Source organism: Mytilus edulis, unplaced genomic scaffold (assembly GCF_963676685.1).
Source record: "Mytilus edulis unplaced genomic scaffold, xbMytEdul2.2 SCAFFOLD_1361, whole genome shotgun sequence".
Lineage (NCBI taxonomy): Eukaryota > Metazoa > Mollusca > Bivalvia > Mytilida > Mytilidae > Mytilus > Mytilus edulis.
The window spans coordinates 1-25,432 of record NW_027268407.1 but is presented as its reverse complement, the minus strand read 5'-3'; the positions used below and the strand labels follow the sequence as shown (position 1 = coordinate 25,432).

The 25,432-nt window shown below is 33.2% G+C and overlaps 3 protein-coding genes across 5 annotated transcripts; all 3 read right to left on the bottom strand.

Moving 5' to 3' along the window:
- Positions 1-362: 362 nt before the first annotated feature.
- Positions 363-3,935, bottom strand: LOC139507437 (polycystin-1-like; the record flags this gene model as incomplete). The annotated part of the gene is given in 6 exon segments (XM_071295745.1): positions 363-563; positions 1,132-1,256; positions 1,921-2,025; positions 2,787-2,927; positions 3,274-3,417; positions 3,781-3,935. Coding segments are annotated over 6 exon segments (740 nt in total), but the record flags the coding sequence as incomplete, so codon positions are not given.
- Positions 3,813-4,649, bottom strand: LOC139507434 (polycystin-1-like protein 3). Its single transcript, XM_071295741.1, has 3 exons — positions 4,451-4,649; positions 3,866-4,104; positions 3,813-3,833 (listed from the first exon to the last, which is right to left on the bottom strand). The coding sequence occupies exons 1-3, from the start codon at positions 4,647-4,649 to the stop codon at positions 3,813-3,815; spliced, it is 459 nt and encodes a 152-aa protein (XP_071151842.1).
- LOC139507435 (polycystin-1-like) lies at positions 4,556-25,279 on the bottom strand (the record flags this gene model as incomplete). Of its 3 annotated transcripts, XM_071295742.1 has the most annotated exon segments (13): positions 4,556-4,758; positions 7,122-7,317; positions 7,765-8,020; positions 8,538-9,577; positions 9,879-10,179; positions 10,621-11,288; positions 11,707-11,865; positions 14,306-14,323; positions 16,643-21,807; positions 22,367-22,495; positions 24,288-24,302; positions 24,570-24,701; positions 25,077-25,279. In XM_071295742.1, coding segments are annotated over 13 exon segments (8,347 nt in total), but the record flags the coding sequence as incomplete, so codon positions are not given.
- Between the last annotated feature and the right edge of the window lie 153 nt (positions 25,280-25,432).

Genomic DNA, 25,432 nt, shown 5'->3' with positions numbered 1-25,432 from the left:
AACCAATTTTTCAAGACGTTTCAGCATTGGCCCTTCTTCAGTTCTTTATTTTTCCTCTCAACTACATGGCTGACATGGCATGTAGTTGAGAGGAAAAATAAAGAACTGAAGAAGGCCAATGGCCGAAACGTCTTGAAAAATTGGTTTATTTATACAATTATATAAAGTATGTTCCCTATTGGAATTTTGAAAACAAGGATTATTTTTTTTAGCAATTCTTGTTACCTTTTTATGTAGTGCACATATTGTATTACAATAGTGTTTTAACTTGAAGTTTTGATTCAATTTTCAAAGTCAATCAGTCCTCTAATTGTCAAAACATAGCACACAATGTATTAAGTACAATAAAATCTGATAGGTACCTGTCTTGTCCATTAATTGTAGGGTCTTCTCGTGGGTTATATCCCTTGCCTGACTGTGATGATCCAGGTTTACCGTAGGAACCAATGGTACTGGTAGAATCCCTTTTACGTAATGGACGGGATCTTGATTCTTTTCCTTCATTGTCTGAATTTAGGATATCATCTATTTCTTTCCATTCAGTTTTCTTGGTACCTGATCTTCTACAATACATAAATCTCAAACTGTAGAGTTTCATTGTATTTTATTATTTCCTATTCTAATACAGAGGGAAAAATTATATAGAGGATGAAATAAAATTCTGATCACCAATGTTTTTCTCTTCACAATGTTAAAAATTGTTTATCTCACTGTAATATTTGAATACAAATAGGTAACTTTATCAAGGTTCAATGCTCAAAACAAATATCAAGCACCCTGGTCCAAGCCCTCATGTTTATGTACAACTTCAACAGTGGTTTATTTCCTATTTTAAACAGATCATTAAAACCTTCATAAGGTCCTATTGACAGTTAATAGATTTAATATACCAAGGATAAAGATGATTAGCAAAGGAGCAAAGATGGTCTTCAAAGAAAACAATAATATAAAAGAATATTACTGCCCTTTTATTCTCATTGCATTAAGTCAAGCTATCTAAACATTTTTTTTAGGTTTTATTCTTTAGTCACCTTGTTATTTTAAAATTTAGGATTTGTAATTAAATTTACTTCAATATTAAAAATTTGTAATTAAATTTAAGTATGACAGTGATTGTCTCCCCTTACTTACTTGAGTGTAGGTTTTCCTCCTCCTCCCATACTGTTACGTTTCTGTATGAGGGATTGTTCTTTAGTCATACATTCTGTCTCTACATCATCTAAATACTGAAGAATTCCATCAGCTACCTCTTTCATCTGAAATGTAGCAAATATGTATTTTACTTCTTCCACATAAATTCAGATATTTTTCTTATTTGTTTTAATGTCTTTTATCTTCCTTCTCCTTTTCTTATTTTTTTCTTTATCTTTATGAATAGTTTTTCTTACACCTATTTTTGGTCTTTCACCATCATATTTTTCTTTTACAAATTTTTCAAAAAAAATTATCGGAATATTAAATATTTCCTTTCAGCTATTTTTGCCAACTTTTTCCCTAAAAATTACAATAATATTAGTTACACAGTGTGCAATTGTCCTAATACGACAATTTCATTGACCTGATAAATTCCGTATTAGGACAAGTGAACACTGTGTAATGAATTTATCCTGATTTTGTAATATAACATAATACTATATTCAAATTCAATATTAAGACAATATCAATGAAATATATTTTAGATATTTAATCTAAAACAGTGAAAAATTAAAAATATTAGGACTATAAAGCAACTCAAATTAATTTTTTTATTAGGTCAATGGTATAAGGGAAATAATTTCACTTGACATAATAAATAAGGGAGATAATTCCAATTGACATATTTAAAAAAAATTGAACTGAAATTTCTTAGGACAATATCAGCCACTCAAATTGCGAGAAATTACTCTAAATCAGGAGAATATAGTTTATTATAGAGCTTACCTCCTCTTTTTTGTCTGTATTGCTCTCATTCTTAGTAATGTAAGTTTCATCTTTATGACCTACTTCCGTTTTAGACCATAAAGTTGGATTGTTAGTTCTCTTTAACTGTAAAATGATTACTGCAATTGTTAATAGCTACTCACTAGGTTGTAAATGTTCCTCTATTGGGAATAATGTTTTTGCTTTTAAAAGTGTTTTTTTTTAAATGACTTCATAAAAACATAAAATATGGCCCAACTCGTAAGTACTGTTTTACGGATATTCAATAGCCCACTTACAAGTTTGTTGATTTTCCGTCAAACACTTTGCTTTTAGTGGACATCATTTGTAAGTTTCAGGGCATTGTAACTTCCTTACCTGTTGAGCTTGTGGTTGAAAAAAATGGTGCTATATTGCACAAATTATTTGGCAAATTAAATTCTTATAATTGATAATCAGCACTGCTGTCAGTAGGAAATTGTGATTAAGTACCTATGAAACAAATACAATTTTTAGTGTTATCCTGCATAATGAAGATTACAAAGATGCTTGAAGAATGTTAATAGTGCATGAATACAGGCGATCCCGTTTGTCTGGTAAATGATGTCATAGCGACGCCCATAATTGACAAACTTTTCCAATGAAGGACATAACTCTAAAGTAATCTGTTATATTTAAACCAATGTAAATACTGGGAATCCATTCATTTTCAGGTGAATTAATTTTCATAGAATGAGGGAAAATAGTGGCATTTACCAATTTTGCATACAATAAAATACAAAATATTTTGTTGAACCTCAACTTCATGGATCCCCATGGATAATTATCAAGAAAATAATGGTGATAAAATACTTTTCCTTTGCAATTAGACTACAACCAATTAGTACCTTGCTATCTGTACTAGCTCCAAGGCTACTGATACCACTGTCAATGGAGTTCACAGCTTTACTAAGACTATCATCCGTAGCTTGTCTTGTTATCTTCAAAGTTCTACTTCTCCTTAAATGGTTACGGGTCATACTTGCTTCCTGTCAACATAAATACACTATTATACACAATGTTACAACACAAAAGTTGCAAAATCTACTTAAATGATGACATCTTATACAACAGATCTTTGCTGGTCTCATTATTCCTAATTTGTTAAGTTTTTAAACTACTGTAATTCAGAAATTATTGCAAGGTTTTATTATTGCGAAAAATGCTACAGAGTTGAAAACACAATAGTTTAAACTCACATTTTGAAAAACATGATTTTTCTCAAAAACTGTAAAAATTAAAATTGCAATAATAAATGCGCTCAATAATTTCTGAATTTACAGTATTTAGAATTTTTAAAAATGACCCATTTTTCTACTATAATTAAAATCTTACCACTAAGGAGTCTGTAGTGCTTTCTCTGTCATAGCATGATATTAATTCATCATTGGTTTTGAAGGAACCAGCTAAGTTTGGATCATAGTCTATCTCAATTGTCTGGGCTGTTCCTATTCTCTGTGCTGGCTCAAATATGTTATTCTGTAATATATAAACATACACATTTCAGAAATGAATGGAGATTCTTTTTTATGAACTGATATATAGTTAGTTCTCACTAGTGTTGAAATAATATATGTGAAAGTGATCCCATGACTTCTGATTGCTTATCTCAATGAAAAAATATATACTTTCAAGTTGACATTAAACTGGTTGCTGTAAACCCATGTTTCACTACAAACTGTGTCACTGGCAAAATGTTCTTAAAAGAAAGTTAACATAGAGATAAATGGCTTTAGAACATATGATACAGCAAACAGAGAACAAGCATCCACTGTCCAAATTAAGTGGGACGTGCATAGAAAATGATTCTTTATACTTTTAGATTTACAAAAAGTGTATTACCTTAGATTTACTTCTCTTAAACATCCAGATGATTATAAGTGTGAATGGAAAGGCTATAACATTGGTAACAAGTGACAGAAACTACTTCTTCCCAGCCAAATGCTGATATATTTCCATTATCCTCCTGTTTTAACAGTCCATACCAGATAGCATTGATGGCCATGAATGTGTACAGAATAGTCACTACACAAGTTGCTCGCTGGACACGTGTAAACCTGCTCATTGCTGGTCGATCAACGACAGAATACCATAAATGACGATCTGCCATACAGTTAGAAACAGCTCGGCTAAACATTCGGCCAAATTTCTGAATTTCTGAAGATCCTACAAATATTTTAAGTAAATTAAACCATTAATATTTTTTCATATTAATCTATGTTCTCTATTTCATAACATTTTTACAGTTTACAGTATAAACTGTGCATTCATTTATTTTTCAAGGATATCCATTTTTGTAGATTGAGGGAAAATCTTATACAAATATTGCAAATAAAGCACTTATGAACTTTGTATTTTGTTATTCACTGGAAAATCATATTCTGTATTTTCAAATGAAAAATAGCTAAAGATTAAAAGTGCAAGTAATTAAAAAAAAGTTTTTCTTGTCAATTTCCAGACTTTTATTACATATCTTCAAAAGTTTAATAAAAAAAACAATGGTACAACTGACCTGCAGCTAATAATTCTTTCTGGATAAAACCTCTTTCAATTTCAAGTGACATCCAGAAATTAGCAAAAAAGTAATATTTATGGTCTGTCTGCAAATCTTTGACTATAACTTGAATGAGGTACCAGCTAGGATCTAGTCCAGAGTTGTCATGCCAGATCATCAACTTCTCAATATTTCCAAGGTTTGTGTCGTGTGCCATGATAAATGTGTCCTGACAATTTCTTTGGAATGCCCACTTTTTATCTAGTTGTTTAGAATTTGTTCTGCATATTCTCCGTACAATCTGACACCAACATTTGCAGTAGATCCTGTTAATAAAAGTTTAAAAATAGAATCACAAATATTTGCTCCAATAAGTATGTATTTCACACAAAAATATGAAAAAAAATCTGTCACAAATCTCCCGCTTCTGTTTTAAATTTGCTCTTTTGTTACAATTCTAATACAATTATGAATTCACTACTATACAGGAAATTATTTTCAGTGTTTTCATACACACCATTCATTCACTGCTTACATTATTTTAGGCTTTTATATTCAGCCTTAAAATATTTCATTGTATTGACACATATTTGAACTCTTTTGTTAATCTTTCTAGAACCTTTCTTATATACTTTAGATTCATCTTTTTTTCTGTGGATACCAATTTTTGTTGATAAGGGAAACTAGAGGCTCTAAAGAGCCTGTGTCGCTCACCTTGGTCTATGTGAATATTAAACAAAGGACGCAGATTGATTCATGACAAAATTGTGTTTTGGTGATGGTGATGTGTTTGTACATCTTAATTTACTGAATATTCTAGCTGATTACAATTATCTCAATCTATAATTAACTTGGCCCAGTAGTTTCAGAGGAGAAGATTTTTGTAAAACATTACTAAGATTTACGAAAAATGGTTAAAAATTGACTATAAAGGGCAATAACTCCTAAATGGGTCAACTGACCATTTCAGTCATGTTGACTTATTCGTAAATCTTACTTTGCTGAACATTATTGCTGTTTACAGTTTATCTCTATCTATAATAATATTCAAGATAATAACCAAAAACAGCAAAATTTCCTTATAATTACCAATTCAGGGGCAGCAACCCAACAATGGGTTGTCCGATTCAACTGAAAATTTCAGGGTAGATAGATCTTTACCTGATGAACAATTTAACATAGTGTCAGATTTGCTCTAAATGCTTGGTTTTTGAGTTATAAGCCAAAAACTGCATTTTACCCCTATGTTCTATTTTAAGCTGTTGCGGCCATCTTGGTTGGGTGGGTGGGTCACGCCACACATTTTTTAAACTAGATACCCAAATGATAGTTGTGGCCAAGTTTAGTTTAATTTGGCCCAGTTGTTTCAGAGGAGAAGATTTTTGTAAAAGATTACTAAGATTTACGAAAAATGGTTAAAAATTGACTATAAAGGGCAATAACTCTTAAACGGTCAACTGACCATTTCGGTCATGTTGACTTATTTGTAAATCTTACTTTGCTGAACATTATTGCTGTTTACAGTTTATCTGTATCTATAATAATATTCAAGATAATAATAATATTCAAGATAATAACCAAAAACAGCAAAATTTCCTTAAAATTACCAATTCAGGGGCAGCAACCCAACAACGGGTTGTCCGATTCATCTGAAAATTTCAGGGCAGATAGATCTTGACCTGATGAACAATTTTACCCATGTCAGATTTGCTCTAAATGCTTTGGTTTTTGAGTTATAAGCCAAAAACTGCATTTTACCCCTATGTTTTATTTTAAGCTGTTGCGGCCATCTTGGTTGGGTGGGTGGGTCACGCCACACATTTTTTAAACTAGATACCCAAATGATAGTTGTGGCCAAGTTTGGTTTAATTTGGCCCAGTTGTTTCAGAGGAGAAGATTTTTGTAAAAGATTACTAAGATTTACGAAAAATGGTTAAAAATTGACTATAAAGGGCAATAACTCTTAAACGGGTCAACTGACCATTTCGGTCATGTTGACTTATTTGTAAATCTTACTTTGCTGAACATTATTGCTGTTTACAGTTTATCTCTATCTATAATAATATTCAAGATAATAACCAAAAACAGCAAAATTTCCTTAAAATTACCAATTCAGGGGCAGCAACCCAACAACGGGTTGTCCGATTCATCTGAAAATTTCAGGGCAGATAGATCTTGACCTGATGAACAATTTTACCCATGTCAGATTTGCTCTAAATGCTTTGGTTTTTGAGTTATAAGCCAAAAACTGCATTTTACCCCTATGTTCTATTTTTAGCCATGGCGGCCATCTTGGAAGGTTGGGCAGGTCACTGGACACAATTTTTTAACTAGATACCCTAATAATGATTATGGCCAAGTTTGGTTTAATTTGGCCCAGCAGTTTCAGAGGAGAAGATTTTTGTAAAAGTTAACAACGCCGGACAACGGACGACGGACGACGGACGACGAAGGACGCCAAGTGATGAGAAAAGCTCACTTGGCCCTTCGGGCCAGGTGAGCTAAAAATAGTTTTCAAGATTTTTTGAATTCATGGTTTTACTTAAGTAAAAGTAGTCTATAGCAAATTTGTACATTAAAAAAATCCACAAAAATAAATAGGTACATTTGTACTAATGAATAGACGTGAATCCATAGTACCATCATTTAAATTTAAATTTGAATTAGGTCTGTTTACATGTTTACATACCTGCCCCAGGTTGTCTGCCAGTGACTACAGTCACTTCATATTTAAAGGAGCCATCTTTACCACATAACGGTATCGAAGATATTCTTTCTAGGTTACTGCGATCTAGTCGTCGACATATAATTACTGCTATCACATACACCACAAATATCAGTGAACATGTCACAAACACGACAGGATTGTTCACAAGATCAAGATTCTGAAATACAAATTATGCTAGTTTCAGTCATTATATAACAATCAACAACAAAAACTTGTATATAATTTTGATTTAAATGAAAAATGAATGGATACATATTTTTTTATTCCACTTAACTGAGTATTATTTGAAAAAAAAAATTGCCTTAATTTTTCCAAATTTCTTTTAGCAGGCGAGTAAAAAAGGCAAATCTTAAAAATACCTCACTCTCATATTTATGTTTTTTGGCATTATTATATTATGATATTGAAAGCCTGGAACAAAAACATCAAATATTTAGATTCTTGGAAAGATAAATGTGCTAATTAGTTAAATTCTTTTTCTCCAAAATTTGAAGAACATTTTTTCGATTTGACAAAAAATGTCTACAAACCATTAGAAACATATATCAATTAATTAACTTTGAACTCTCATACTATAAAACTCATTAAAAGTTTTGAAACTTACCACTAAGTCAGCAAAGCTAAGAGTGTTTGGTGGCGCCAACATTCCCCCTCCAAATGGTGTCAAGTGCTCACATTCACATACAGCATACTTTTCAATTGACTCGTCAGTAGGTGAGCATCCATTAGTATCCCACGTATTAGCTGACGTATCAAAGAACTGACAGGTGGAGTAGTAGATGGCAGCACTGATGTTTACATCGTAACTAGGATCGTCATTGTACACAGTCAGAGCATAGGACGCATCAGTGTCAAATTCACTAAAAAAGAAATTAGAAAAACAGATATTAAATTTAGAGACAATCTCTCTGGGAGTCAATACCTCCAATTTTAATCATTTATCAAATACATGTACCTGGTATTTGGTTTTGAGCATCACTGACACAACGTACATCATTCAAAATGAAAACAAGATGTATGGTATCAATCAAAATTGGTCCCTTGGTTTTCTTTTCTTCATATATATATAAGTACATGTATTATATAACCACAAATAATCATGGTATTTAGGCATTATAAGATAATGACTACTGTCAAATCAAAACTCAATAAGAAACCATGAAAAAGTACATTGTGTATTACCTATACTATTATAAAATGCTTCATTTTTTCTTAAACTACGCAAAGTATTTTTATCTGGATTACAGTTGAACAAAAGTTCTAGTTACTTGATAGATGTTATCACTTGGCAGATGCAAATTGAATATAATGAGTAGCAGTAGGTGGCAGACATGTATAAGATAAAATCTCTGAAAATACCAGTAGATGTATACATACCTATGATCTACAAACAGTGTATACAGTCTATGATCTGCTTGGGAGGTCATATGTTCTACTTTGATCTCTTTTGTGGTCTCATAGTTGGACCTTGTAGCTTCATAGTTTTTTCCTAAGAATGTCTTAATAACTCCTGTGGCATTGGTTGTGGCACTAGGATTAGCCACCACAACAAATCGTATTTGTAAATGTAGAGCAGAACCTCCATACCCGTCAGATGTATCTATAACAACTTTCTTAGCAGATCCTTTCTCCACAACTACTGATGCAAATGTTAAACCTTCTTGTGGAGCATAGTCAGTACTATTAATTGGACTGCTAGTCAGGTTGTAGGCTGTTGCCTCATTTTTCAAGATAATAAATTTAGGTTTTTTCCCTGTCGGAATATTTGAGACAGATATTTCCTTGCCAGTAGTGTCTGTAAATCCTGCTGCTATGACTTTAGTATTAAGTTCTACATCCCCACTACTTCCCCATGTAAATGGATTCTGAGGGACCACCATCATGATCTGGAATACCTCACTCTTTGTAGGGTATAGAGAACCTAACATTCCAGAACTCAGGACTGCCACACAACCTTCTGATGTATACATTTGTTCTATTTCATCTGACCAAGTTCTTTTCCCATATACTTTTATACTATCTAATGTTATAACTATAGGATCTTCAGCAGGTAGTTGTGTTTTTAAATTCAATATGACAATATCGTCACCGAATGTGAACGCCCTCGTAATGATACTCTGTTTATGATCCTCTGTGGAGGCTGTTGTTGTTGTTAAGTCTAATGTACTAATAACGGGCTTGTAATCTGTCACTGCATTACTCTCTAGAGAAGTGACATTAGATATATTGACCGAGCTGTATACTGCAGCGTTGACAGCGTCCATGTTGTTAGATACAGCTTCTAGTAGAAGACCTGAAGTAAACTCACTCTTGTCTGCACCCTGAACAGCTTGGGTTTCCATATCATTCTTTAAGATATCAACTTCATTCAAAACCAAAGTTTGACATATACTGGTTTGAAATTCGCCAGGGTATTTCTGAAATTAAAAAAAAAATGTAGCTAATATTATTCTCTGTTACTTTTATTTTTCTTCAAGAACTTTTATAAAATTTCCTGTTAGAGTACAGTTAGAATTTTCATTTCCATAAAATCAAACTTCTGAGGACTACATTAATGAAAATTTTCTTGTATTTTTTAATTTGATGTAATTTTGTTTTGAATGTAACTATTAACTATTCACATTCATATACAATGAATATATATATATATATACAAGAAAATACCAATATTAACATTCTTGTTAAAATGAAACTGCTTTGTATGATAATACAACTTACAGTTAGGTGATTGAGTATGAATGCCATTTGTTGTTGTTGGTAGATCGTTTCTAATGGCAGGCCAAGGATTGATAGTGTTATCCTATTCCTGACTGTGTTTCTATCATCTACATGGCTATAGGTGGGAGCGGCATATTCTTGTCGGGAAATCTCATTCATTTCATGGATAAGTGCTATACCATACTGTAGCAGTGCTGTTGGATTGTTGTCATTGACAAGGTTAATCAAGGTCGTAGTGGTGTGGGTCTGTACAAATGATAGCTGGTTACCATAGGTTACAGTACTACTCATTGTTACATCTCTGCAAAATTCAAAAAAAAAACAAACTAATCATAATGATTATTATTTTAAATTTCTATCCCCTTTAAAATCATGCTTTGAAAAATAAAACTGATTATAAGGAAACGGTTTTACTTATTCTAACTATAGATTTTTTTTATACATTAATCTGTTTAGACATTTCATTGGTTGATTGTTGGTTTGTTGGTATGTTACACTACTTTCAGAAATCTCTGCATAATGGCGGCCAGTTTTTATTGGTAGATAAAGCCAGAGTAAACACTGAGAACCACCAACATTCATTTTAGATATGTTCAGCTTCATGGGTTTGTGAGGGAGAATTATAAGGAAACATGTAAACAAAATACATTAAAAAAACATACCAACTTAGAAAACTCATAAATAAAAAGAGTCACAAAGTTGTATTGGATACCAGAGTACACTAAACTTTTGAAATGCTTACCTGTTAAGAGATAAAGTATCTGTACCATCTTCATCAACTACATATACTTTGATGTTGACTGCAGTACGAGCTAATCCTGGCCACGGTGCCAAGTAAAATGCTGGTGAAGTGAGTGTCCCATAGTATATAACAACAGACTCATCAGCAGAGGCAGAATCTTTACTGTGTGACACAATCTTGTAATTGAGTTCCCCATTCACATTATCTGGATCACTGTACCCTATGCATGAGATTTCCACTTGGTCAATTAATGGATCAATAGCTATGCTGGTCAGAAGTGAACAGGTGCCCCCTGTTGCTTTGCTGTTAGCTTTCAGTATTAGTTCAGTTTCACCTTGTAAAGTCACCACTGTATTAGTTTTACTGATTTCCAGCTTGAAGATGTAGAGGGAATTAGTAGCTGGTAGATTTCCAGCAGTTATAACAAAATTTTCACTATTTATACCAGTTGTTGACATGGCTGAAGTAATTGACAGCTGAACTCTATTTGAACTTGAATCTAGGGTATAAACAGACCATTCATAGTATTTTGTATCCGTTGGATCACAGTTTAGACAGGTTCCAGTGAAAGCCAAGTGTTCCCCTTCATTAACAAGGTAACTACTGGTGGACTGACATGTAATACAGTTAAGTATTGGTACTGGTACATCACTGGAGGATATCTCAATCTGAAATAAAATATTAGTGGTACAGAAAATTCGATTTTTGAACTTTTGTCACGAAAGAGCAAATTGCTGATAAAAAAAAAACTGTTTATGTATGCATCACTTTTAAAACGTGGATTTTATTTTGGTTTGTCACTTGAAAAATGTTGCTGTGTAAAAATACCTTCCAAAGGAAACTTACTTTCTTTCCCTAATTGAGTGATTTTTGTACTTCAGTAGTGTCTATACTCCATAGCCTTACAGAGTTTATATGCATGTTAATTTTCTACTGCAAATGAATCTGTCATCTGTCATATTGATATTTGATATGTTTTAGTTATGTTCTCGTCACAATTTATAGTACCAGTATTAAAATTATAAACACAAAAACAGAAAATTTAAAAACTGTTGTTTTCGTAATAAAATACAAGTATAATGATACCTCTTGTGTAAAGGTTCCTGAAGTTCTTCCACTGGCTGACACATTCAAGGTTATTGTGTAGGTCATTCCTGAGAGTAGGTGAGCAGTTGCCAAGGTAACAGTATTACTGGAACTTGTCCCTACAGTGGCACAAGCATCAGTGAAACCTGTTGGTAGGGTCTGTAAAAAAAAATAATTATATAATACATAATAATAATGCAAGGTGATACTTTAAAAGAAAAACTGCTTTATTGAGTAACAAATGTATATATATATATGTAGGACTCGGAGGTGCGATGGGGACGCTGAAGTGCGATGGTCACGCTGAAGTGCGATGGTCCACGCCGAAGTGCGATGGTTTTGTGTATCATATGACGTTTGAATAATGTGACGTTTTCAAAATACAACATGGATTCGCAGGCAGGAGAATAGGTTTTGTAGATGAAAGTTTCATGCTAATAAAGGAAAGTAAGGGGGGAATGAAACGAACGATACAAGTCCCGAACAGTTTTAAACATTACATGTTGAGGTTACAAACATATGTTTAAACATTTTAGGCAGCAAAGCGTCTGAAAGATGAACTTGGTCACCAAATGTGATAACCAGTATTCTGAATTATTCCACTGACTTTTTGTACGACAAATACAGTATACTAATCTTAATTCATCTTTACGTAATCGGCACATGATTTTATGTGGGCAATTTAATAAAAAAAATAAGTAAATAAAAAAGTATTAGCAATGTTTCAATGTTTTTGCTATTTCAAGTTCATATAATGTTTTTTTATTCCACTAGATAAATTTAGTTTTGAAAGAGAACACAATCGCTCTAGTCTTGTTTTTTTTTTTATGGTTTCAGTGTTAATGGTCTACAACATGTTAGACAGAAATTAACCTGACTAAACCCTATGTGTACTTCCCAATTGATTATTCTATTCTTTTATTTTTCGTGAAATAATTGACAAGCCTCGCTATCAGTGAAGCATATATTTACTTGGCGGTATTTTACTTCGTGAATACTGTTTCGTCATCAGGTATATATAAACTGATGAAGAATTGTTGTGAACAATTATTAAGTTTTATCATAATATTTAAGTAAATCAGTGGCGGATCCAGAAATTTTCACAAGCGGAGTCCCGCTGACTGCCTAAGAGGGGGTCCGCTCCAGTCATGCTTCAGTGATTCCCTATATATATAAGCCACAGAAAAGGGGGATCGGGTCCCCTGTCCTCCCCCCCCCCCCCCCCCCCTACATCCGCCTCTGTAAAAGATATATACACTTCTTAGTACTATTATAAAGACCTACACGCTGAATCTTTTTTCCCCCCTTCAAAACCTTATTCCATACTCTTGCGTGCTAAAAGGAGAATGGGAGAATTAGAAAATTAGATTAAAACTAAAATAAAAGTCTTTGGTATGATCTAAACAGATATTAAACCATCTTCCAAATTAGAGGCTATAGCAGCTTATTTTGTCAAATCTTATTGGTGTTTTTTTTTTAATGAAACAGCTCATATACATTTTGCTTTTACACAAATTCTTAGGTTGGCCATCGCACTACAGCGTAACCACCATCGCACTTCAGCGTAAATATCAACAAGTTAACGTCACAATGTCACCATCGCTCTTCAGCGTGTTAACCGTCGCACTTCAGCGTAGACCATCGCACTTCAGCGTGACCATCGCGGTTCGGGGTACCATCGCGGTTCCGAGTCCTACATATATATATTGAGAACTTTGTATCTGCTGTGTTTCATAGAACAGTACTGCAATTTAATGTTTAATGGAACTCAGACTTAATGATTCATTTACTGTAAAACATTAATGAGTATATTTTATTTGATGCGAAATGAGACAAGAATTTTAGGATTCAGACTTAAAGATGAAAAAACGTCCATGGTTGATTTTCAAAGTTATATTAATTTTGTTCAACAGACATTTGCTTTATCAATTAATTTCTTACAAAATAATTACTTTACAGCTTATATAAATAACTTTAAATGATTTTGATGACGGTGCTGTGTGTGTAAAAAAATGTCAATCATATAAAATTACTACTGCAATTCCTAATGGGTTGTTTAAAGAGTCTATAATGCATAACTTTTTTGTTCTATGTTGATAGTAGCATGATAAATTGCTTTATATCTATAGCATTCCATTATAAAATGTAGTTACTAATTTCAAAACACTATACTTTACTGAAATAATAGCAAAACCTATATTTCAACCTTGCATGCTCTAAAATCCCTATATCATGCCTTCTTATTGCCGATTCAATGTGAACATGCTTTAAATGTGCCACCTTTTTAAACCACAAAAGCATTCTCAATACCATGCTTTACACTGTCACCATAATGCTACTGATATGTGTGCATTAACAATCTATCAATCTTTCAGTTGCATTTTAATATATTCAAAGATAATATGCCTTTTATTTTTTCACTAATTCATCAGAAAGAATACTATCAATATATAAATTATCATCATTATGTTTCCCCCAAAAATATATCTTTGCCATATTATCTTTGAAAGTTTCCACATCCCAATATGCTTTGCTGAAAAGCTATATATGTGTGTAACCATAAACTTGAAGCTAGCTACAAAGTTAATAACTATCTTACTGTAAAATGTCCTGCATCCTGGTAAACAGCAGAGAAATATTATACAACATTAAAAGTAATGACAAACAACCATGATTCTACTGTAATATGTTTTAAATTATCACCCTATATAGGTTTTATTTGTATAACATATTTTTCCAGATTTTTTCATCATCTAACACTTCATAATGATATCATATAAGTTAAAACCCATCATATTTATTTTTTTAAAGTTTCTTTTCAGAGAAATAAAATATTTACATACTAAATTTTTTTTTAATTTTTGTGGTTGTATAAAAATTATTAAAAGGCATTTTCTATGATTTTATAATAAGTTATAAGAGCCAGTTTGAAAGAGAGATGACCCTAAAAGGAAAAGATAATGAAAATCAGGAATTATTCATGTAGCAGTCAACAATGAATGTGTGGCCAATTTCTGAAGTAGAAATAATCCAACAAAATAAACAAGAATCCAATTTTGATTTGTTTTTTAAATTAATTTAAACATTTATACCAAAAACCATTCATTTGTTCCCCAATTTTCTCACAAATCTTCATTTTTTTCTAGATTGTTTTAAATTTGACCATTTAAAATCAACTATAACTTCTTAAAATTGTATAAACTCAGGAGGGCCTCAAGGTAGATTAGCGAAAGCTAATTGAGTCACCCTCTTTAAATAAAGTCATTACTTACTTACTTACTTACTGGCAAATTTTGATTTCAATGTCTAAAATTTACTTTCACAAATTGCTATAAAAAATGTAAATGAAACATGTATTTACTATCACATAATCATGTGCTCTAAAAATCTATAAAATTAAAAAGGTGGCCTTGAATACAATGGGTGAATAGTTCAACATATTTGAAGAATCATAATGTTTTGTCATAAAAAGCTAAGAACAAATTCTACTTTAAGTACATGTACTACAAAATCTACGAAGACAAATGGTTATAAAGAAAACAAGAAAAGGTTAAGCTTTTAAAATAATTACAACAATAAGGAAAGCAATAAATAGATGTAGTTTGTACATGACGTCAGAAGTGTTAGTTATACAGTCATACTCAAGTTTTCATTGTTAAGACTGATTTTATACAAGTTAATTCATTACAATTCATGAGCATTCCAAAAGCAAGTAACACATTTGTTAGAATATTGCAAAACTAGAGAGTTAAAGTATTAAAAACAAGTTAAAATTATATATGCAGGTTGAAATAATGTAAAAGTCAAATTCACAATTAGATAAAAAAAAAAAACAGGTGCTCCACAGGGCACAGCTTTATACGACTCCAGTGGTTGAACCCTGAACAGTTAGGGCAATTTTGGTCACAATATTCAAGCTTGATTCTGTCTGAATTTGGATTGTGATCAAATTTTTCACATAATATAGGTTTTTGTCACAAAATTAATGATGAAAGATCTAACAAATCTATTGCACAATACTGTGTAATTGAAGATTTCTTCTTGAAACTTTTCATTAAATTCGAAAATTGAAAAAATTTTAAAAAAAGGAAGCCCTTCAAAAAATGGTAAACAAAAAATCCCCCCCCCCCACTTTTTGAAACCCCCTTGGAGCAATAACCCTTAAACTCAATCCTATGCTTTCCATTGCAGTATTGAACCTTGTAGTACAATTTCAGAGAAATCCATACACTTAAACACAAGTTATTGATTGTTTGGAAACTAGAAACATGCTTCTTTTTGGCCCTTTTTTGGCCCCCAATTCCTACACATTTTGGGCAATTAACCCAAAACTTAATCCCAGCCTCCCCTTTGTTATCTGGTACATTGTTGTACAATTTCAGAGAGATCCATACAATTACACATAAGTTATTGTCTTGAAACTAGAAAAATGCTTGTTTTTACCCCTTTTTGGCCCTTAATTTCTAAACTTTGGCCCCATAACCCCTAAAATGAATCCAAACATTCTACTTGTGGTTTTAAACATTGCGGTATGATTTCAGAGCAATTGAAATACTTCTACACAAGTTATTATCCTGAAACTAGAAAAATGCTTGTTTTGGGCCCCTTTTGGGCCCCTAATACCTAATCCCTTGGGACCATCATCCCCAAAATCAATCCCAACCTTCCTTTTGTGGTATTGAACCTTCTGAAAAAATTTCATGAAGATCTATTCACTTAAACTAAAGTTATTATCCGGAAACCAATGTGTCTTCGGACAACGACGCAGACGACGCAGACGACAACATCATACCATTATAAGATCCCAAAATTTTTTTTGGGTGGTATAAAAATCAGACAAAAGGTAAGGTTAAAATAAAAGCAAGATGAAGAAAACGTCAATGCCCGTTGTTACAATAGATTAAAATAGTAAAAAATAAATTGTATATAAACTCACCAGCGGATAAGTGGCTGAACATCCCCAGCTGTACTGTAGAGTAGTGGAACTACTGTCAGGATCAAATGATCCACTTCCATCCACGATAATGTCACTTGACTGTGGATACTTCAGCTTACTACCCCCAGCAATGATGGCTATAAGGTTGGAATCCACCACAGTCAAGTTGTATCCAATTGTTTGAATCAATGGCGTGTCATCGTACCAAGTGGTCAGCTGTACACAGTATGAACCGATATCTTGCTTGCTGTCTAGCATTAGTTTGGGAGTATTTGTAACGGTGGCTGAGTCTAAAGTGACTTGAATATTGAGAGCTCCAGCACAACCTGTCAAAGAATTGTAAACCTTCCAATCATACTTTAGAGTGTAAGATGTACACCCCTTTTTGTCAACAGTGACTTCGAAAGTAGATGTTGATGATTTCTTTCTGATCTTCTCTGATTGACCTCCCTTTGCCACATTCATTGCATCACAATGTAGAGGATCTATGAAAAATGTTCCTGATATTGTGGCAGAACTTATGCCATTTGAGACTTCTAATTCATACTGGTATGTTGCCGACGTTGTAAATATCTTCTGTAGTAAGCTGTCTGATGTAGTGATATTTTCATTTATTGGTGAAAACCTCCAATTATATGTAACTCCAATAAGGTTATTTCCTGTGACCTGGAAATGTACTGTATAGTTCACAAAGAAATTGGAGTTGGTAGTATCAACAGCGAGACCTGATATAGGTCCTATAATTGTGAACAAGCACTGATGTGATTCCTGACTGACCTGATTAGTAGCATTCACATACAAATTATACAGTCCTGTTGTTGTATATGTGTATAATATTGAAGATCCAGAGCCTGTAATGGAGGATGAAGATTCCGTGTCCAGCCTGTAATTATACGTTACATCTGTTCCCTGAGTTACGTTGAAGATTGCTGATACAGCATTGTTGATCTCCTGAACTGCATTGCAATCTGTTATACCAAAACCAGAAATAGGTACTTCCACGACCACATTTACTACGGCTGTCATCTGACTAATATGATTGTACACTTTTATATGAGCTGTAAATGTGCCAGCGGTATTAAATATATGTGACAAGGTATCAGATGTTCCATTAATCACAGTTCCTTCTATTGTCCATTCAAACACCAAATTATCTGCCCCTGTGTTGTAATTAGCAGTAAATTGTACAGACTGTCCAGTCTCAGCCAAACTTGTGTTTGCCACCAAGGTGAGCGATGCAATAGAACCTTGAACATAGACTGTGAAGGAATAAGAATCAGTGCTAACAAGATTCTGTACAGTGACTGTAATCGTAAAAGTACCAGATGTGGTAAAATTGTATGGAAAGTTGATTCCACCGTGTGTAAGTGCTGTAGAAATACCATCTGCTAATGTCCAGGTTGTTGTGTAACTTTCTCCTGTGCCAATTACTGCTGTAAATGTTATATATGAGTCTACAGCAATATAGGGATAAGATTCGTTGACAACTGAGCTGATGTTGACACCAGTTACAGCTTCCATAACACTGATTGAATTATTTACAGTCTCCATGCCTAAATCATTACTCACTTCTAAGATAAATACATAATCTTCTTTATCACTGAAAGTATAGGTAAAAGACTTCGCTGTTTCATTCAGTGTATACTGTCCTGTTGAATTCTGTAGAATCCATTTGTATGAAAGTTCAGTTCCAGTTGATGTCATGGCAGCAACTAATAAAACTTCCCCTGTTGCTATTGGCGATGTCTTATCTAAATAAATGTAAGCACCAGATATTTCTTCTTCCACCATAACATCAACAGTAGCAGTGTATTCACTTGATAGAGTATTCCAAACTCGGATTTCAACTTCATACTGCAGAGAATTAGTGAATGTGTAGGTGAAATTTTTGTATATGTGTACTGGTGAGGAGTACAAAGTTGTTGTCCCTGTCTTGATCTTCCATGTATAATACATATGAGAGTTATCAGTATTTGCTACGGCTGCAAATGTATAAGCCTGACCTTTCGCTGCATACTGACCTTGAATCAAGTTGGAGGTCACAGTAACATTAGTTATATAATCTATTACTGAGATAAATTTTGATGCCACCACAAAGTTTATTTGATTCAATGCCTTGACTGATACAATGTAAGTTCCAGACTGATAGTAAGTGCCTGTTGTGTATACATCTGAGGTCTGATAGTTCTGAGCACATGTTCCACAATCCTGCCATGCATAAGTGATATCACTTCCACCAACAGGATTGGCTTGTAAGATAAATGTGGAGTTGACAAATTTGGTACTATTTGTACAGTTAATTGAAGCACTGGTTATCTCCTCTTGAACAGTAATATTGAATGTTGCTATAACAGTGCCGACATCATTGACACCTGACACTGTGATGGTATATGTTCCTGCTGAGGTATATGAATGAGTCTGAGATATTCCTGTTCCTGATCCTGTGTCACCAAATGACCAGTTATATGTTACGTTAGATCCTGATGTCAAAGAGGCAACAAATGATGCTGTTTTCGTGGATTGTAGATAAGTGACACCACTGCTCTCCGTACAATTAAGACATGTAATTTTCAACCCTTCAACAGCATACTGAACTTTATATGTTGTTGTCCCATTTTGTGAACTAACATCATTCCAAACCATCACGACAACAGTTTCAGAAACTTCTGTTGATTTAGTTAACGTAATAAAGTTACTTGTAGTTGTTTGAACTGTTCCTCCTGTATCCCATGTGTATTGTAACTTATCACCACCTGTTGTTGATGCTGTGACTGTAACAACAGCAGAACCAGTTGAAGCCAGTCCCACCGGACCATCATTGGAAACTATAAGTCCTGCTACAGAGTCCTGTATTTCCACAGTAGAATAACCAGATACCACTACAGCCATATTTAATCTTGACTGCATAACTACAGTAAAGTTGAAGATTCCTGGTGTTGTAAATGTATAGGATGTAGTAAGACCTCCAATGCCCTTGACAAGGTTACCATCAAATGTCCATGTTATGGTCAAATCATTGATATCATAATATAGTACATCCACTGTAACAGCAAGCAGAGTATTTGTAGCTTGATATGCACTGTGTTCGAATCCAATAATTTCTAAAGTTGACGTATCCACAACATACAGTTCCTTGGTTACTGTTGCACTACTGAGGTCATTCCAAGCCCTCAAGGTTATATTGAAGTGACCAGTCTTAGACAAAGATGGATTGTAAACATTGTCAGTTATATTTCCAGATGACAAAGCATTGTCAGATATTTCAAAGCTGTATGTCAAGGCATTTCCAGTTGTTACAGATGCTGTTATAGATGTCGTGGTAGATACTTGGACTATTCTGTCTGCGGTAATTGTTAATCCTGTTATTGTATCAAATACTCCAACAATAACTGTATCTTGCACAATTTCAGCTTGATTTGAAACTTGAACTGTAATGTAATAGGTTCCAGCTGTACCAAAAGTGTGAACTTTTTCTTTTGACGGACTAACTTCAGTCGTAGTATCGTTAAAATCAAAGGTATATGACAATGTTCCATAATCTTTGGAAGCTATATCAGGAACAGTTGCGATAAAATCAATGCTGGATCCAGTCATAATTGATGTGAAACTGGCTGATAAGGAAACAGATGGTAAGTGTTCCACAACACGGATTGTCTGAGTTTGAGTTGCTACAGTACCAAAGTCGTCAGTGATTGTTAATCTGAATGTATATGTTCCATTCATTGTATGTGTGTGGGATTTGCTAAGAGTAAGGGAAGTTGTTGTAGTTTCCAATGACTCTGAAACTGTACCACTTTCAAATTCCCACTGAACTGTAACATAAGCTTGAGCATTTACAGTACAAGTAATTTGAAACTGAACGGCAGTGCTTACTGCTGCTGTCGTAGGTACTCCAACTAAGGTTAGACTTTGGACATCTGCTGCATATTTACTGGTCACACTAATAGACTTGTTAGCTGTTTTGAAGCCATCTGATATTTCCACCGTGACTTCATAGTAATCTTTTGCAGTGAATGTATATGTGAACGTTCCAGAAGTTGCTGAAGTGTGCACTTTAGTTCCATTTACATAATAATCAAATGTTGTTGGATTTCCACTGCTAACGGTAGTTGTAAAGTCTATGGCCTTATTTACTTCAACAAGGTATCCATTACTAAAGTCTGTCAGGTTAAAATCAAGCGAAAGAGGCTGAAAGGCTTTGCTAGCAAATGTTTGTGTCGATGACCCAACCGTATTATTTACTGTGATAACAACTGGTACAGATGTGCCACTATTATAAGGAAATGTATATTGTAGGTAGGCAAATGGTTCAGATATCCAGTAATTAGTTCTATCACATACAGTTCCAACTTCTGATGTTACACTACTTGGACATGAAGACTGGAAGGTAGATGTGTAATCATTCCCGTCAACTGACCATGAAACCTGTAGATTTGTACCTCTCTTAGCTGCAAATACTAAGTATGTTTGAACATCGGCTTCAACATAAAATGTACTGGTACCTCCGCTTGTTGATTGGATGGTAGGATATATCCAGTCTAAATCTCCAACTTCTTCTTCTACGGTAAATGTACAGGATTTCGCAACGTTATCATTTGGAAGACTTAACTCGTAAGTGTATGATCCAGCTACGGTAGAATACTGTAAAGAAGGAGGTAATGTAACTGTCTCTGGAATAGTATAAACTGCCTGGAAGTAACATGCAGTATTGTTACGCCATGGTGAGGCAGATGATGACATATCTACTTCATCACCAACAGCCATCCAAGAAGTTTGGATTTTTTGCAGTATATTCTGAAGCAGTTTTAAATCAGTGCTATCACATAATATAACATCAACGCTATTGTTTGTCTGGAACGCAATGATGTCTCCCTCACTGACTGTCAATCCATCAGCATTTACTGAAAAATATCCCGCTGGACCACTAGGTAGATTAACTACAGTCTGTCCTACAAGTCGATACTTTGGTTGATCTCCAACAAATGGGGTACTACAATAGGGATATGTTGTGCTGTCTAACTGGTTACAATTACAAGGGTCAGAGACTGGGATACAGTCATTGGTGTGATAACAACTTTCTTTCCCTTCATTACAATAAGGTGTAGCACTACAGGTGGTTACAGTACTTGAGCAGGAAGCATATCTGGCACCATTCCCATCACAGCCTAAAACAAAATGAACATAAATTTTTAAATTTTTAACATCAACTAAAATTAAGATTTTTTAAGTAAATTCATCCAATATTGCAATATATATGTGAATATATAAGATATCAACAGCAGTGGATACAGTGAAATGTCTTGCCTGTGTAACTTATTTTAAATAATCAAATTGTTAAAGATTTCTGTTATCAAGGTCAATTTCAAAGATTTTTTTAAACTGGTCAATCAATGAACCATGAACAGGATATATGTTTTGGTTTTTGTGTTGTAGGGAAACTGTCTCATTGAGTAATGATGTTAAGGTTATACATATACTGGTTTTGTGGAACATATTGATGTACTTAATCACTAGAAGGGATTATACCTGAGGATGATATCAATGTATTGACTATGAGATTTACCTAGTTATATAATTGTTCCTGATGAACATATCAATGTATTGACTATGGGATTTACCTGTGTTTATAAGTATTCCTAAGGAACGCATCATCAATATATCGACTAAGACTGGTTTTGTAAGTGCTTCTTGGGAACATATCAATGTACTGACTAAGGAATTTACCTGGTTTAATTAGTGTTCCTGAGGAACATATTGGTGTGTAGACTTGGAAGGAGATAACAGTATCTTTTGTCAAGGCATTAGTTCTGAAATTCCACTGCTGTATTTCTCCTCCGTGGGAAAACCATAATCCTAAAAAAAAGAAAATAGAAAATCAGAAAATAGAATTTCCAATAATTATAGCGACAAGACAAAAAGTATTATAAAGACCATCACCAAATTATTATCAAAATTAATAAAACAGATGTTACCAATGCTATAAAATTATTATATGTACTACCTATCTTAAATTATCAATTTATTAATGAAAACAAAATACATTTCAAATTATTTGCTGCTGATAACATAATTGCCACAGATACAACTTAGATGAAAAGGTGAAAAAATTGCCATCCTCTGACAGCTGAAATTGCAGAAATGGTGGAAAGACATAAATGGACAGGTTGTACATGTAGTACTTATGATTGGTATCATGAAATAGATATAAGAAGTTGTGATATGAGAGCCAATGAGACAACTCTCCATCCAAGTCACAATTTATAAAAGTAAACCATAAGGTCAAAGTACAGTCTTCAACATAGAAAGGCAATATAAATGGTTTTGACCCTTATAGTTAATATCCTTAAGGAAGCATCTCTTTAAATACTGGTAAGAAAGATGATATATAAGTATTTCTACTAGCAAAACTAAGGAAAACAAGTCACACAGAAGGTACACACTAAAACAGACAACACTGTAAAACAAGAGGCTCTTTAGATCCTTAAAGGCTCACCTTCATATGCATCTTATATTGCTGATAATTTTTGCTATATGCAGTTACCTACATCTCTATTATAGTTTTAAAAATAAGATGCAAAACTGTTCTACTTATCTGTAATAGTTTTCTTTATAAAGGGCAAAAACTTGTAAATAGGTATTTAATATACTTAAAAGCTCTTAACTAAGAATAATAAACATATTTTTTAGATCTTGTATTGCTGATCGTTTTTGTGATTTACAATCTATAGTAGAAAAAGTTCAAAAAATGTTGACACTGAAATATGTCTCTCCTATATGCTATTATTTTACAAGTTGAAATCAAAAATTTTACAAGTTGAAATCAAAATGGCAATACCTAAGCTCTATTCTATGAACAAAATTCGAAACCAATGAACCATAACTGAAGATGCATGGTCAAATAGTCTCTGTAGAAATGAAAATACAATAATTGCATGCCAAAAATCATTGACTTATTATAACTTGTTCCCCTTAAGCTGTCATACACAAAAACATTCAGTGCTTTTTGTACTATTTAGATGTTTTCTATATATCATAGTTAGCACGATATAAAACATATACTGAATTTTATCCTTATCTTCCATTTTTTAGCCATGACAACCATGTTTGTTGATTGGCAGGAACAAAAAAAACATAAACTTTACACCAGATGACCTAACAATCATTTATTTAAATTTTATGAATGATTTGATTTAATTAGATCAGTATTTTCAAAAGTTTATACTACAGATAACGGACAACAACATAGACGACAGACAACAGGCGATGGCAATTGCTTTTGGCCATAATGGCGGGCTAAAAAAGGATATCATCATCTGTTAAAATTGGGAAGATGGCATGCCAATGTATCTCATTAAACTTACCGTTAGGTGGTAATTTGATTTTTTTATAGTATAAGAAGCTAATGTATAACAAGCAAAAAAGAAGATTGTGCCTAACTAAAAAAGCGCAAAAGATGCAAGTTTTCTCTCAACAATAATGTAATAGATTAAATGAGGGAAATAATCATAGACACTGCATTAAATCTATTCAAAAGAACAAGGTTAAAGAGACTGTCTTCTATGAAATCAGATCTAGTATTTTGTGCAAACAGCAAGCGGTAGAATGAAAAATGCAGCTAAATAAAAAAAATGTATTTAAAACATACCAGCAAATGCGTTTACTACAAAATATTATCACAAAATTATATTAAGATTTCTAAATGCTTTAAAACTAATTTACAAAGCTTGTCTCACTTTTGTAATTAATAAATGTATTAGAGCAATTACTGCTAACTTATGTCATCTAAACTCATCAAGATGTTTATCAGTTTTCTTGCATGCAATCAACAACTGTCTATTATGAAAAAGTTGCAGCCATCAAAACTACTTAGCATTGTATCTTGTTGTTGAATCATTTAGAAGAACAACTTAAAGTTGTGTATACATACCTGGAAACGTATTTGTAATGGATACAGCATTGGCTGGCAAACTGGCGGAGGCCATTGAGGTCAAGCTATATGTTGACCCAACCGATACCAAACGACCAATCCCTGCTAGATATGTTGGTATCTTTACAGTTTCTGAAAAAAGATAGGATATGAAGACATTCTAACAACATTCATAACAAGTATAGCAAGAAAATAATCATTATTATTCAGAAAAAGTTTGCTTCAGTACCTTTGGTCAAATTTGGACAGGACAAAGAATTTTAAAAACAGAAATCTTTTAAGTGGTATACAATATATATTACATTTGTACTTATCAGGAATTCAATATTCCTTGTAAAAGAGCAAAATCAGATATAGCAGTAACATTCTTTAGGAAGTCTGAAAACCAGATTTATCTATGGTTAGACATTTCTGTATGTTATCTATAAACAATACTGGCAGATACATAAGTAAGATTTTGTATCCATGAATCACTTTTCTCAATTATTTAACAATGAAATTAACTACCTCTTAAAGAATATTGGCAAATATAGTAGTTGGATTCTTGACAACTGTAGTGAGACCAGGAACCTGTTTTGTCTACTGTTATGCAGTCTGTTTCTGGGGCAGTACCAACAGGATTGTAGTTGACTACTGATTGGTTGTTTGTCCACATGAGGTAAGATTCTGAAACCTTGTCTGTAAGACCAATCCAAGCTGACTGTGTCACACTGTAAGAAATAAATCTATTTTATTCTCCTTGTAGTTCAATTAAGATTATATGATATTTGACATGATCTTTGACAAAGCTTTTTATAGTTGTATCTTCTGTATCAAATAAATGTCATATTCACGAAAATATATGTATAAATACGAAATTGCTA